General features: G+C 33.4%; 1 protein-coding gene across 2 annotated transcripts in view; it reads left to right on the top strand.

Moving 5' to 3' along the window:
• The window catches only part of DOK6 (docking protein 6), a 246,417-nt gene that overhangs the window by 197,836 nt on the left and 32,256 nt on the right, over window positions 1-16,325 (top strand). For both annotated transcript variants that reach the window (XM_084511406.1, XM_084511407.1), the window contains exon 7: window positions 5,329-5,446. In XM_084511406.1, the coding sequence (XP_084367532.1) occupies window positions 5,329-5,446 (118 nt within the window). The remainder of the gene's footprint in view (window positions 1-5,328; window positions 5,447-16,325) is intronic.

Here is a 16,325-nt window from a genome sequence, read left to right as displayed (position 1 = left end):
TTATGAGATCATATATCTGGAGTTCTTTGCCAATATTATGTCAGAAACAGCAAGCTGGGTAAAGCAGTATATAGGAAAGAAATAGTATGCTGATACCTGTAAGTGTTTTTATTGTTAGTGGACAGCTTTAAATACTCAGTCCAAATCATGCATGAATGACTATTTTGTAAGCAAGATAAGGGATTGTGAATAAAAGGTTATGGGAAGATTGTAGCCATAGAGTAGTTATAAATAGTACATTCACATTGGACTTCAATAGGAATATATCCTGTATCCTATTAAGTATTTGCATAAGTCTTGGATAAAGATACTATCTAGTCATGAAAATTCCTGATCTTACCATTACAATATGAAATTGAGTCAGTGAAGAGTAGGAATTCAAAAAGAATTTTAAAAGGCAATGTGGACAAACTGTTTGCAACAGCAAAATAATTTCAACAGAAGCATATGCAAACCACTATACTTAAGAATAATCAGTGTCACAATACAGGATGGAAACTGCTTTTTGTAGAACAGGTCTATGTATCACAGTACACAAGTTGAACATGGTACAATAGTGTCTGCTTTGCAAAAAGGCAAACATGACACCTTCTTGGCTTTAACTTAAGAATCGTTAAAAAAATAAAAGGTGTTTTTCTTCTCTCTTTTTTTTTGTGCTCTAATTTATGCTTGGGTGATGCTAGATTGTATAATTTTTGAATTCCAATAATATGTCACTGTGAAATGAGTTTGTGCCATTCCACTGGCAACTTGTGGATTCTTGAAGAGAAATATATTTCTTGTATCCCTTCTACTTCTACTTCAAAGCTTACTCACAAAGGAATCTTCTTTAGAGTTATAAAGAAAAAAAAAATAGTAAAATTCATGTTTCTAGATTACAATTCTTGTTAGTCTTCTGTGACCTGGTTCTCTTGCTATTTTGTTAAAGACTTATGAAAAAGTGAAATGGGCCAGACTTTTTTATCTGTAATAACCTAAACTATTTCCAAAGCAAATCTGTTAAATATATATATATATTATTTGCAGATTAAAATATGGATTAAGATATGGATTGAACTGTTGTCTCCCCAAGACAAATTTATTTCCTTTTCCTTTTTATATTTTGACTATTTTACTGCAAACAGAAAATTAGAGAATAATATGCTAAACAGATCAAAACTCTAAAAACACAAAAATATGTGTAAGAGGCTCCATTCTTGGAACTGCATTCATTATTAATAAGAGAGTAACAAATCTAAGTCAGTTGAGTTGCCCTGTGGGAATTAAAACAAAGATTTAGCCCCTAAGCCCTGTTTCATGAAAGAAAAATAGTGAAAAAATATGAGGAACAACATAGAATAACATATTAATATATTTTTTTTTCATTTCTATTTTAAGAACTATAAAGTTGTCACTGGCAAAGAAAAGCTTCATATGACTTAAGATTTTAAGTAACCAAGAAAGAAAGTGTTCACCATATGAAAGGTATCTTATCAAAGAAAGATTCTGGAAGAAATTAGGTAAAACCAAACTACTAGGTAATTCACATCCAGTAATGACAATGCTTTGGTGATGGCTTTATATATATACGTGTGTATATATATATGTGTGTATATATATGTGTGTGTATATATATATATATACATGGATATATATATAAGTTAGTGTGCTTTTGATGTATGCACTTCTACTCTTCCCCCAAATTCTAATTACCCCATCACTTTTACCTTCTAAGGTGGGCAGGAAAGTCTACATTATGTTATTTGTTTCCTGAAGTCTCATCAGATGTGAGGAATATTTGTAGCAAAAGCATTCTAGGTGCATGCTTTAGTTAATGGTACATTATTATATTAATGTTCTTGATTTGGTATACAGCTTTTACTTTCCTTTATATTTCTAAATCTAGTTAGCAAAGATTAAATTTAGTTAATTCCTATAGAAAAGTGTTTATTTCTTCTATGTGATTGTACTACTTCTGCTGTTATGGGCCCTTCCTTTCTGAAGAGTTAATGCTAATGTGTCTGAGCCTGTTTTGCCAGCTCCTGAGAATGTGCTAGAGTGGGAAACAACAACAGAACTTTGGCCTCCATACTCAGAGATATTGATTTAATTCTGTAATTGGAAAATAAGCCTAAGGACACAGCTGACATAATTTTTTAAGATATTTTTGAATTGCTATATTGTTAAGTCAAGGACAGAAATAAATCTGTGTAGGAAACTGATGGGCTACAATTTTAGAGAAAAGAGAAAAATTAGAGTTTTTTTGCTTGATTTCTCCTGTAAGGACATGTTTTCTGTTTGAGTTAGATGAATCAGATAAAGGTTGAGGACAATTCAGTTTTGGTTTGGTTTGGTTTGATGTTTTCTGAGGCATAGTAAGAAGATGAAAAGGAAGAAGAATATCTAGGATGAGGTCTCTAAATTTACCCAGAGTGATCTCTTCCACTGGGCTGGAGAGCAAGTCTCAAACCTGAGAGACTAATTATGTTACAAATTAGCAGTTCTGGTTCACCTTCCATGATCTGTAAAATGCTTGTTTTTGACATTGTTAACTAACAATGTTCATTTACACTTCTGGTAAAAAGAGTTTTGAAATAGTAGATCTTTGTACATTCAATTCTTGTTTAACCTGTATTATTTGCTATATTATTCATATAGCAAAAAATCTATGTAATTATACATGAATAGTTGATTGTATGTATGTTTAGATGTTTGTTTTCTTCCCCTTTGTTTCCAAAGTTTTTTATTTGAAACACCCACAGGCTAGCACATAAGATGTTCTGTACAGAAAGTAGGTTTCTGACAGCTGATTATCCATTTTCCTTTGAACATAGCAATATTTTTGCAAACACCAGTTTGTAGGAGTAAGCCTCCTATCATTGTCTCGTACATTTGACCAATAAGTTAATTTTATTCATAAAAATTATAAAAATATACACTGTAGTTAATAATGACCTAACAATTAGTAAAAATAACTTCATGGACAAATGAGATGTACAATGTACAATGAGATTATCATCCTTCATATTACTGACAAGATATTAAGGTCTTGAATTCTGTATGTTTATGTTTATATTTTAAGGTATCAAATTAAAAACAAAACTGACTGTATTTTACTTTTTTTTTGGTGTTTTGTTTGTTTGTTTTCTGAGGATAGTATTTTCATAAAATATAAATTGTTTTTTCTCTCTATGGTGTCCCCAAAGAAATCTAGTTCTTCAGACCATATTGTGTTTAGCATATAGTGATACTTTTTTTCCCAAAAGGTGATATCAGAAGTTGTTCTTTAATTAGAGAATCTGAGGAAACAAAATATTGTGAATGCTCACAATGTACTACAGCATTTCTTATTTTAATTTAAAATAAGAATGATTTTTTTTTAATTCTTTCACAGCTTTAATATTCGCGTCTGTTCTGCATCAGTGTTGGTCAGATCAGGCCATTAATCACCTCAGATCATGAATAAAAAAAATAGCTTTAACTATTTCAGTTCATCCCATAGATTTATCTTTGAGACAATGAACCATAGTCAAAGCAGTTCTCTTTACTAGAATTTGTTCGTAATGCATAATAATGAGTTTTGCCCATTGCCTAGACTGAAGTTTACCTTTAAATTCTGAATAAATCATCCATGTACTGAAGTTACATGATGTTTTATTTTTCTAAATCAACAAAATTACCTTTGTTACTCTTGCTAAAATGAAACAGTAATTCTTAGAAGGTTTGATATTGCCTTGATCTCCACAATAAAGGAACTTCTGTACACTGAAAAACTTAAACTTCCCAATCTCCCCAAAATAGATCAAGCTTTTGAACTTCTCTTAATGGTTGAATTGTTTCTTCACAGTCTTTACTTCATATTGAATAGCTTGTAGTGATGATCTGCAGCACTGACAAATGAAATGAAATACTGGCTATAAATGAGCTGTGAAGACATTAGCTATAGAAAGGGATTAATTCTGATGATAATTCTCAAGAAAAAAAAAATAAATAAATAACGTAATTGCTATAGATTGAACAGAGATCGAAATATTCACCACACGTCAATGAATATTAATTCTCAAAGATGAAATAATTATAAATCTTTGGGTAAATATTGTTTCTAAACAAGCCACGTATTTGTTGGTTTATTTGTTTTTGTTTGTATGTTTTTAATTAGTATTACAGATTATCATATGATTGTATGCATAAAAATGGCTTTTTGAATTTTGGATTATGATTCTGAAAGAGGAATCTCTAGGAATTAATCATTAGCCTGCAATAAGCGATCTAAACCATGAATACCTTCTGCTGTATAGACGGACTCTCTGAAAATGTGGCTTACCATTTCAGACTACCACCCTCACCATACTGGTCCTGCTCCTGAAATTAAGGATTTTTTTTCTCTAAATCTTTACATGCAATTGATCCATTCAGTGCTGTTCCTTCCAGACATCTGAAGAAATGACATGCTCCACAGATACAATGATTTGTTAGATCCCACAAATTTTATATTTTTTCTGTAAAGCCAGAGATACACAATTTTTGCAGATAAATTTTATTTTCTTCTATCTGGAGAAAGTGTAAGGTACACAGACATATCCAAAACATTATCAGGTGTATTATCAGCATGAAAAAGGCTCTGTCATTGTTTCTGTTTCCTATAGCCTAGTCTTGTCTTTCTTCCACAGCTCATTTCACATCTGTTTTGGAGACAGAACTGTCGTTATTAAAGTTTACATTCCTCCTGTCAGGTTTCTGTGCTGTAGCTCTTGTAGATGTGAACACTTATCATGTAATTCATGCCTTCAGTTACATAAAGTCCCCAAGACTGGGAAATTTGCTCTTGAGATTGTAGCCTGGTACTGGTAATGAAATGCCTCTACTTAAATGGAGGGTTATGGGACTAATGACCCTTCGTTGCTAATTATCTGCCGGTTGTCTCAGATTCTTTTTTAACATCTTTCTGGATAGGCAATCCAATATGCACGTTACATGACAACAAATAAATGTGATTATAGAGGGTTTTAAGATTTCAGGCATATACTAATGCATCACTATAGTAAAGTTAAAGAAGAAAACAAAATTCCAGTGGTGGTAAGAATAGCCATTGACAAATAAGGACATACTCTTACGTGCTAATATTAAATTTTGCTAGCAAACCTGTATAGCAAAGTATACTTCTGCATCCATTTTTCTGAGCATTCGGAATGCCCATGCTTACAGTGCATTTTAAATGATAGTAGAAAACCTGTGGTAATTCAGCAAATAGTGTCTTCATAACAGCATTGCTTCAATTTATGGTTTCAATATTTATCTATCAAGTATACTTATGTGTGATCTTTCCCTTATGTTTGATTTCTTTTTTAGCTCCAGACCAGTCTGTCTGAACCAATGACATTATCCAAGTCAATCTCACTTCCTCGAAGTGCATATTGGCATCATATCACTCGGCAGAACAGCGTTGGAGAAATCTACAGTTTACAAGGCAAGTTCCTTTTAAGTACATGCCATGACTATTAACTTCTTTCCACTTTACCACAATTCATGTAGTTTGCTTTTTATTTGCACTGGTTTTCTCTCCATTTCATTTTATCAATTGTCAGGAACTGCAGCAGGATTCCCAAATTTACATAAAGCAGGTTTCTTTTAGTCAGTTTGTAAACTATTGGTGAAAATTATTCCAAGAATCACTACACATACATACTAGATAGACAATTTGGCTCAATGTAGTTTCTCAGTAGCTAATGAATGTCAGGGTGCTTTAGTACTTGTCTTCCAATAAGATTGTGTAGATTTCCAATAAGATTTGGGCAACCTCAGGGTGCCCAATTAAATCTACATCAGGTAGCTGTATAAATTGCAAGATTAGAATGAAGTAATTCTAGGAAAAAGAGCTACTCTTGGTGAATTTGCTCGGAGAATCGTATATATGAACTGTTGATTAGACTAACTTACAGACATGCTGTATACAACTATCATCTGTTTTTGTATCCAAATCTCTTTCATATATTTAGATTCTAAGCTATTTGCCTAAATGGTATAATTAGCATAAGGAGGAGGATAGGGAGGATTCACTGCTGTTAAGCTGAAATTATTTTGTATCTTTTAGGAAATTGACATTATCATTAAATTTAAAATGTAGACATTAATTGAAATCATTTTTTCACTTAAAAAAAAAAAAAAAGTAAAAAGTACCAAACTTATTCCTTGAGCAAGAGTTTAAGGATTTCATTTGAATTCCCATTTAATAAGCTGTTTGCATAAGCAATTTACATTTAGATGGGAGGTTAGAAACTACTCAAGAACCAGAGTATGCCGTCCAAGAAAACATATTACATGCTTTCATGCAATATATAGATTAAATCCACGATGTATTTGTTTTGTAAATTATCACATAAATTAAAATCAGCAGGTGAGCTGTGAATTCAACAGGTGACTCATTAAAGGGTACAGCATTTGTTTTTCCTCATCCCCATCCAATAAAGGCAAAGTAAACTGCTAATCATAATTACAGACTTACAGTTAAATAAAACTAATGAAAAAATAATAATAACCTTCCAGAAGTTGGTTGTGAAAAAGGTTGTGCCTGTAGATCACCTTTAAAAAAATTATTATGTCACTGATATCTTTCATGAACACAATAAGAATGGAAAAAGTATTTTTATAGAGGTATTAGAGTTCCTCTTCTTATATGCTTGGTGAGATTTTCCTTTAGAAAAAGAACAGTGAAAGTGTTATGACATGCAGGACGTGAGAAAATGGAACATTATTTATCTCTGCTGTACCTTTTGTTTCTCATAACTGGGCTTTGTAATTCAGTACAATTTAATTTAAACAAAAGCAAAATTTGATACATCAAATACTCAATATGCATACCAACTGCATCTGCAGGAGGCAACTTATTGGAAGTGTATTATTAAAAATGCAAGAATTCTGATTTTTGGAAGTAGGTAGATTCTATTCCCACGTCCACTGAAACATGGGACTAATAAATATTTCAGAACTTAATATTTTCATTCATCTTACATGTACTACAATGACTGATTTCAGGAGAGAGCAGTCCAGTTTTAACAGTGGGCTAAGAAATGCACCCTGAGGACAAATTTCCCTGCCTCCAATTGCAAAACTTCAACATTCAATAATATTATTCATTATCTGTAATGAAGATCTCTTTGAACTTTCTGCTGCAATGCTTCTGGCTAATTAAATGCAGTATATTTGTGCAGAAGCTTAAGGGAGCAAAAAGTACATGTTTTTGTCCTAGTACCTGTTCATACTAATAGTCTTTGCACAGAAAAGACCTACTAGTCAACAAAGCCTTAGCCCACATGCTTCACACATGAGGGTGGAAGGTGGATAGGGAGGAAGCCGATTTAAAGCATTACCTCAACACTGACCTTAGCACAACAGACAGGTGAGAAGAGTTGTTGCAGAGGAAAAAAAAAAAACACTTGCTGCTACCGTGGTCTTCTCTGAGTTTAAAAAGGTATATTTCACCTTCAGAGAGGAGACTTTTTATTTAGAGAATAGTCCAGCAAACTCAGTTCAGCACTTCATGTGTGTTTATTACAAAGCATATTACATTAAAAAAGGTGAAAATTTCACATTATTCCCATTGTCTTGCAGATTCTAAAATGAAATAACTATCATGGTGTCTACCAATATTCAGATTACTATCAATAAGAGTAAAGTAACATCCAAGCTCACTGTTAAATACAGTGCAAAAGTATTTGCCTAATGGCAGTTATTTCAGACTTGCAGTTTGAAGTGACTAGAATTTAATTAATAACAGCTGGTGATATATAAGGAGAAATGAACATGTACTCATACTACCTTAGATAAATTGGCTCTTTGGGAGTTATTTAGCAGTCAAATTTAACTTAATTAGTACTGTGAGTTGATCTGATAATGAATATGCTGCAGAGTAAGAAGGGAGGGGGTGGGTGTTTTTTTTAGAGCCTCTATTTCAGATGAAAAAAAGGCAATTCAGTAGATGGATACTGGGTTTATCATCCTCCATCTGCCTATGAAAATCCTTCATGTACAGACCCAAAAAGATTAAAACAGTGAATAATAGTGTTAAAGGAACACACACTGCACAAAATATCTTAAAAATGAGGTGAACTAGTTTCTCTTTATATACCTTTTCTATTTGGTCTTCCTTGCACTCTTTCAGTTCTTGATTGCACTACTATGATGAAAGTAGCAATTTAGTTGTCTAATTAATCTAATACATAGGTACAAGTTGGTGGTTGGCTTTTCCCAGTGGTAGCACATCACCAGTAGTATTATTTCAAATTTTACAGTATAGTGCTGCAGGTCTGGCAGAGCTGCCATGTGATCTGCAGCTGCTGTGTAGGTTGTGCAATAGGCCCTTGTTAGCTGAAACAGTCATGTCTTTTCATTGCTGTGCACTGCCTTTCCTCTTTTCCTGACGTGACATTGGGTATGTGGCAAGCCCTACTGCACAATATGAAAAAGGGGAGGGAAGGGGGAGGGGAATGGGAGGGGAGAGGGAATTGTTTTCACACAGAAAATCACAAAGTTTTTAAAGCCATCAGGTTAAATTCTAGTCTTTCTGTGTTATAATAATTTCACTTAGAGAAGAAAAAACAGTATCTACCCTCATAAGTCATTATTATCAGGCATGTGATTTAGCATTGTTTCACAAAATAATTAAAAACTGAAGTAAGTAAAAAGAATGTCTTTTTATACCACAAATGTTAATTATATTAACTTTTGGTATGGTTTAAAATTTTCCATTTGGGCATTTAGATTTGCTTAGGATGATAAAGGATTGCAGATCGAATATTCAGCTAGCTGAAACGTAGTTTTGTGCACCTTGCTGTAGAGAATGCAGATAGTATAAATTTTGATCATGGTCATGATCATATTATTAAACAAACAAGGCCAAATAAAATTTTGGTATGGAAACCTACATTAGCTTTTTGTATTGCAGTTATGGAAATCCCTTAGGAAACTATTTTCAGAAAATCTAATTACAGTTTGGCCTTTCTCCAAGAAATTCAAAATAAAGAATTGCTTTCAATCACCTCTGTTGTGTTTGAGTCTTATTTGGCTTTGTATTTGCATACACAAAGGGATGAATACCTACCCACTTAAGCAATCGTAATAATTTCTATGAAGGTATTCATGTGTGAGTGTGTTTGTATAAGAATTATACCAGTAACACCTTACATGTTATCCTATTAAAGAGAGCAGTAATGCTTTTTTCCAACACAAATTGCTTATCACAATTGCTTATCAAATTCTGTAGTAAGCACATAACAAAGTGATTAAATAACACTAAGATTCCTGCTAAGAGTCTACATTTTTCAACTCAGTTAGGAACTTGGAGAAATAAAACTATAATCTTCAGTGAGACAGGTTTTAGGCCAAAAGCATCATTAAAGCTTGTAAGTATATATGAAAAATAAAAACATAATGGATTAAAAAGTAGCCTCTCTGAAGTCATAGAAATTTTGCTATTGATGAAACTGGTTTTTGTATTTCACACTAAAAATGTGGGAAACTAAACTTTTGCAAATCAAAACAGAATGAACCTCTGGTTCCTCTTTAATGCAAACCTCCTCAAAAATCAGTCCTGCATTGCTCAGTGTCTTTGGCCTTGTTAGGAGCTCTCCTCTCTTTTTTGTAATATATTTTAAATAGAATAGCATGTAGGGTTAACCCATTCGGGTAAAAGGTTTTGTATTTAAAAGGAAAGACAGTCAGACACAAGATTTCTTCCAGATACAAAAGTTTGCAGCCTTTCCAAAGTAGCCTTTTCATATGCCATTTAGAATAATTAGATACTGTTTGAGTTGCTAAATATTTAGAAGGATTTGAATCATCCTGTTCAGCCTTCTTTAGGCTAATCCTGCAGGAATTTCCTATGTGGGCTTCTGCAATTTTCTACAAATTAAAGCATGTAAAATGAATTGAAGGACATTCATCATTTTGCCATTTCCATTGTTTGTTCATATGCCCAGGAAAAGAGCACAGAATTCATTTCCCCATCTAATTTGATGCCAGAATAATGTGGATAATGTAAAATGTTAGAATATATCTGTTATTTAAACCTGATTGTTCAGTAATGTTTCACTAAGTGTCTACCAGCAGCTTTGCTGCTGACGTGCTTTATATCCTGCCACCTTCCCATTTCCTTTTCTGAATCTCATCAGGACTTTCACATTAGCAAATGAAGCCTATAAAACTTGAAATATGAATAAAGGACACCTGAAACAAGATACTGAGTAGAGAATGTGTGAGAGCTACATTATTTAAAATGACTATATTATGTGGCTTCTTAAGTCTTACACTGAAGATTAAAACTTTTTCTTCTGAGCTTTGAAGTTCTGTGCAAAATAGTGCATCACTAAGCTGACTTTAAAATGTCATATTGGAAATGGGAAATGTCCTACTCAGAAACTAGTAAAGAAGGACCTCATTTTGTTTTACAATGATTGCTATAGCTAAATAAGCGCATTACTGACCTGCTGTAGAGAGTATCTTAACACACTCCTTTTCACTCTGGTAAATAGCTTAAGAGGTTCTTATGGTTACAAGACATAAAAAACAGGTGGAATGCCAAAAATGATTAATAAAGTATATTCCGTTGTCAAATTCAGAAGTTCTGGTTTACTTTAAGGCCTTTGTTGTAATGCACTTTCTCTCAATATATGGTCCTCCAGTGAGATCACTCATCAGCAAAGTTATTTTGTGTTAGACCAGAAAGCTCAGGAGTCACTGTACTGTGAGGTTACAACTGAAAGCTTGAACAGTTTATGGAAAGTAGTTAAATCTAACGATTGCCTTTTCTACTCAAGGAAAAAAAAAATGTTTTTAGTACCAACTACAGAATTTTTTAGTTATAAATCTCTTTTTATATCTTAGGTTAATGATTTCATTAATAACACTAGCTTCTCACTCAGTATGAGAAGTAAATTAAGCTTTGGTCCTAGCTTAATTTAACCAAACCCAGGAATTTTTAGTGTGAATTAGCTCAAGAAAACACGTATACTCCTGACTGAAGCTGGACTGCTGCAGTCATTTTATCTCTGTTGTGTGATAAAATTCCAGGACCTTCATTGTGTCATGAGACCTGTAGCTCAGAAAAAGAACATGTGCTGTGGGAGAATAGATGTAACCAGCTCCATGGATGCTAATTGTCAGCTGGCATTGGATTGTCTGAACAAGAAAGGTTAACCATGTTATTTTGAAGAGAAAATTGAATTATTTGGCAAAGGTCAACTTTGTGAAAACTGCTTTTTTTTCTATTAAATCTTTTCACCAATAAATCCAGACTTTTCTAGCTAAAACTATTTTGTGTTAAGTATGTAATTACACCGGAACCGGTTCAAGCAACACAGGCAGCAGCATCCTGGAATCCAGACAAAGTACAGCAGCTGGGAGTGGTTGCAACATATTTCCTGCGAGCTCCAAGCAGGGTGGTATTGCACTTTACCTGGCTTTTTTTTCTATTGTGTTTACCTACTATCAATAAGATTGTCGGTAGGCTTAATATCTCATTTTTGTAATTTCAAATAAATTGAAAATATTTCTATGCTGAAAAACCCTATTTTCTAGTCTAACTATTACTCAAAATCATGAATGCATTAAGCCCCCTTAAAAAAAAAAAAAAAAAAAAAAAAAAAAAAAGACAACCATGCCCTGCATACTTAAGAAAAAAATACCTGAGCAAAAAAGATGTATTTTCTTTAGTTCCTATTTGCAGGAATTGTTTGCACTTCTTTATCTTTCAGTAATTATTTCAAATAATGTGAAATGATTATAATTGACACCTCTACAGAACATGTTCACAAGAATTGCTATAATCTAAAAACAGTGTGGGTTTTGAAAATAGGCTGTATAATTGGATGAGTGTGGGAACATTAATAATATCAGCTTTGCCTACAATAATGAGAATAGGATTCACAGGGATATCAAATACCATTGATTGTGTTTAAATAGAAAAAGATATAATACCCCCTTCACATCCCAATGTTTATGAGTTAAAATGACATCATATAAATATCTATTTATCTGTTTGTCTAAAGTGACATAACATTGACCTGCCTGTTAATTGTTTGTTGTGAAGTTTGCAATATATTTGCTATAGAAAGAGCATTGCAAGATCTCAAATATATTAATATAACGTTTCAGTGAGATTGTCCATCTTATGTATCCCACCTTATTAATCTGCAACAATATTATGGTGACAATATTTGTAGCACACAACACAGAGTCTGATATTAGTGAAGACTATTTATTTCATGGTAAGAATTTTCAATTTAAGCATAATGGACACTCTACCCACTATGTTCAGTTTAATCGAGCCATAAGAATATGTTCTTTATAACTCCATAGTGAATTTTAGCTGTGCAGAACTGATTAAAAAAATCACAGCATTATTCAGTAGAGGAAAAAAGACATGTTCAAAAAAGTATCTTAGAATGTCTATTTGTTAAAAAAAAAAAAAAAAAAAAAGCCTTTTCATCTTGGTGAATACTTATGTCCTGCCAACCTTTTATTAGATCAGAATGATATGTTGTAAGACACTATGATAATTTTCACAGAACGAAGAACTGTGAATAATAGGAATTTCCTCCCAATGCAGAGTTAAAAAGATTTCACTGAAGTGAAAGCTTTTCATCCTTTCCAAAGCTGGTCTGCCAACTCCTTGTAGCTCCACGTTTGAATACAAGAAGTAAGTTTGCTGTTTAGCTGCTGGATACTTGTTTATCTTTCCAAATTCTATGAAAATGTCTATTGAGAGGGTATTTTGTAGCTCTGACTTCAAGAGCACACAAAATATTCTTACATTAAACAGAGAAAAATGCACAACCAAACTGGGATAGATTGAAAAGTGACAGGATTTGGTATAAATGAGAGGAACGGTGGAGTTAGCTGCTTGGTGATTTGGCATTTACATTACAAATATCAAAGGCACTGTCCTTCCCTACCTGTGATCAGATATGTCCACATGCATATTCAGCATGAAGTAGCAGAGCACTGTATGATAAAGCCATACCTATGCTAACAGACCAGAGAAGTAAAGTCATGAGTGGTACATGTTTTGCTGTTCAGCAGCAAATGCCTCAATTGGAAAATGAGGGTGAAATGAAAATATCTTTACTACTATCATTAGTGACTTCATATTAATGTTGTTGCTGCTAGGCCAAGTTCACATGCGATGGGACTGTACATTAGTTTTCTCTGAACTGCTAGTGCATGCAACATAACAGAATATGAACAGCAGAGTTCCTAGCAGAGTCCCATCAGCCCAATGCCTCAGCCCAGCCCAAGTGGAGAAAATCCAGGTCTGGTACCTGCTTCTCCAGTCTTCTCCAGGCAGCAGCCTGGATGGGGGAGGCATGGCTTGACCCCTGTGCTGGCAGAGCTGAGGACGCATCTTCTCTTTGCCTCTCATCTGTCTTTCAGTTTCGTCCCCATTCAGGATAACAAACAGGTTCTTCCCTAACCCTCTGTCTTGATGGACAATACTTGGTAGGAGCTACTGCTGCCAGTAATCCTTTTTGCTCTACAAACTCAGCTGATCCCTGTATAGCCACCTCAGACTGTTTCCATGTGTCCTTGATATAAGCTGACCTAAACAGACAGGCACAACTTACTTATAGTCAGTATTATCATGCACTCACAGTAAAACATTTACTTTCTTACCAGAACACTTAGCTGAGAATTAGGTATCTGTGAAAAGTACAATGGCCTGACAATAGTAGTAATGTGGGTGGTTGTTTTTTGTTTTTGTTTTTGTTTTTGTTTTTTTTTTGTTTGTTTGTTTGTTTGTTTGTTTGTTTTGGAACCAAATATTATTAAGAGGATTTTGATCAGCTGTTTGTTTTCAGTTTCCAAGAAGAATATTCTTCCCCTGTTTTCAGTGTTGCTCATTCTTCCCACTTTTTACTAATTAACCAGGACAGATTTATTCTCTTCTGTACTGTGTCTGTAAAAAAAAAAAAAATAAATAAAAATAAAATAAAATAAAATAAAATAAAATAAAATAAAATAAAATAAAATAAAATAAAATAAAATAAAATAAAATAAAATAAAATAAAATAAAATCTTATTATGGTGTCTTTTCATTGAAGCTAGTGAAAACTGCATCAAGCAAGTTTTCATTTTCACCTCATTTTGCTACCTTTCCATATATGTGTATAAATAGATAACAATAACAAAATGTTTTCTTCTTAAATATCTGTTGCTAACATGCCGAAGTAGAACTTCTGTGCTCATATACTGTCCTATATTTTTGCTAAAATAAGAACAATTCTTGCTTTTAAATACGGTTTCTGTATGTTGTCTATATGACATCTAATGGAGAGTTGTCATATTTCCTGGTTTCTTGGTCATTAATTGATGGCATGAGATCAGGAATGCAGGTACCCAACTATGCTTTATGTCTCTGCTCCACATGTGCAGATCCCAGGTTTCAGAAATATTGTCAAGCAATGCTCTTGCTGAAAATAGGGTTCAGAGCTTACATAAATGTTGAAGCTTAAACATAAATTTGAAAAAGCCTATTTTCATTGTAATTTTTATAAATCTATTTGATTGAATGATTGTTGACAGACTGGTCATTTGATTTTATCCATTATTACTGTTAGATTTTTCCAGGGTGTCTCAGCAGTTTTGCAGAGCTTTGTGAGATGACAGTCTATCATTACTAAACATTTGATGTCACGAGCATTTTATGATGGAAAAGATAACCTGTTATGGGTTAGGAAATGGAAGTGTATTATATTTGGTCTTGTCAACTGTCTCATTATTCCCCATTCATCAGAGCAGGTATTTAATTCTGAGAAATAGCTTAGCCGTTTTTTATCCCTTCCATGCCTCTTATAGAAACACTTTCCTCTGATCAAGTATGTGCATTTTGGTGTAAGTGTCAATCTGTTGTAGTGCTTTTCTATGAATCTGTTTCTGAACAGTCTTGTTTTTCTCCTTAACTGTTGTCATATATTAATTAAGACAGCTTGTTTTTAACAAGTAACTGCAGGGGGGCAGGGATGGCAAGTACTGAGCATTATCTGTACCAGTGTGTGATTTTTTCAGTCATAATATATGCACCAATAACCTATTTTGACTCTGTAGTGCAGCTGGAAGAAGGTCTCTTCTCAATGCTGGTGACCGCAGTACTTTAAGACCATTGATCTTCTATTCATCTTGTATAAGAATGAGGATTTTTTTTTTTTTCTTGAGCTTCTTTATCATTTTGTATGATTTCTTGATTTGCTTACCAGCATTTATTCTCATGGATTGGGCCAGCACCAAGGTGTCTTAGGACAGAAGAAATATAAAGAAAGGCTTACAGTGACTCTTCATATACTCTTATTACCTTAGCCGTACTTCAAATCTTGTATTGAACTGTGGGAACAAGCGACAAATTTTGCAGTGGTGTTTATTATATAATAAAATACCAAAGAGGGAGACAATTTAAGCTGTTATCTTCAAGGTGTGACTGTTTATTTGTTGGTGGTGGTGGTGGTGGTAATTTTTTTGCTTATGCTGCAGTAAATCAGGAACATTATCAGGGACATGAATGATATTATGCTAGTGTATAGCTACTATGAAAAAGGAAAATGTACAGAAAATTTAAATGGTATCATTGATATGAATATAAGATGCTTACTCATTTTCCTTGTCTAAATATTCAAAACCATGCAACATGCAAGAGAAAACCTTCATAACAAGAAAGAGAATTTACTGTTAAGGCATTTGTCCTGAGCTGCTGCAAGTTATCCTTGTTCTTCAATAAATAAATAAATAAATAAATAATTTAAAAAAATCTGCTCACCTACAGAAGACAAAACCCTTCCTTATAACTTATGTCCGAAGTTCACTGTGGCATAAACACTGTTGAGCATTTCTTCAGTGACCTCTACGATTATGTAGGGCCTTTTTGACTGAAGGTCATCTTTATTCTGATGGCCATGGACCTCTGCTAGATTTTTATAAGGAAATGTAGATTAATTTTCTGTGATAAAATATCTGTATGTTTGCTGTGGACTCAGAAGTCATCTGTATGAAGGAGATTCTCTTTTTAAATTTAGTTACATTGCAAATGTGATCAGACAAAAAAGTAAACTGAGAAAGTCAATGGAACTGTGGAAATGGTTCAGTAAAGCCATCATTATTACCATCATATAGTATGAAATTTTCCCACCACATATATTGTTGCAGCATAGGTTAATACCTAGAGAAAGAGTCTACACCATTACTCTTGTCATTAAAGCAATATTTGACCTCAACAGTAGGAGGATGCCATTATTTCACTGAAAACAGCTTTTAGCCAGTAGGAGCTCTAAAGCCAGTGAGTAGTGGCCTGCTACTTGCAAATGTTG

Source organism: Aythya ferina (genome assembly GCF_964211825.1).
Source record: "Aythya ferina genome assembly, chromosome: 2".
Classification (NCBI taxonomy): domain Eukaryota; kingdom Metazoa; phylum Chordata; class Aves; order Anseriformes; family Anatidae; genus Aythya; species Aythya ferina.
The sequence above is the reverse complement of the archived record's forward strand: the minus strand, read 5'-3'. Positions and strand labels throughout refer to the sequence as shown.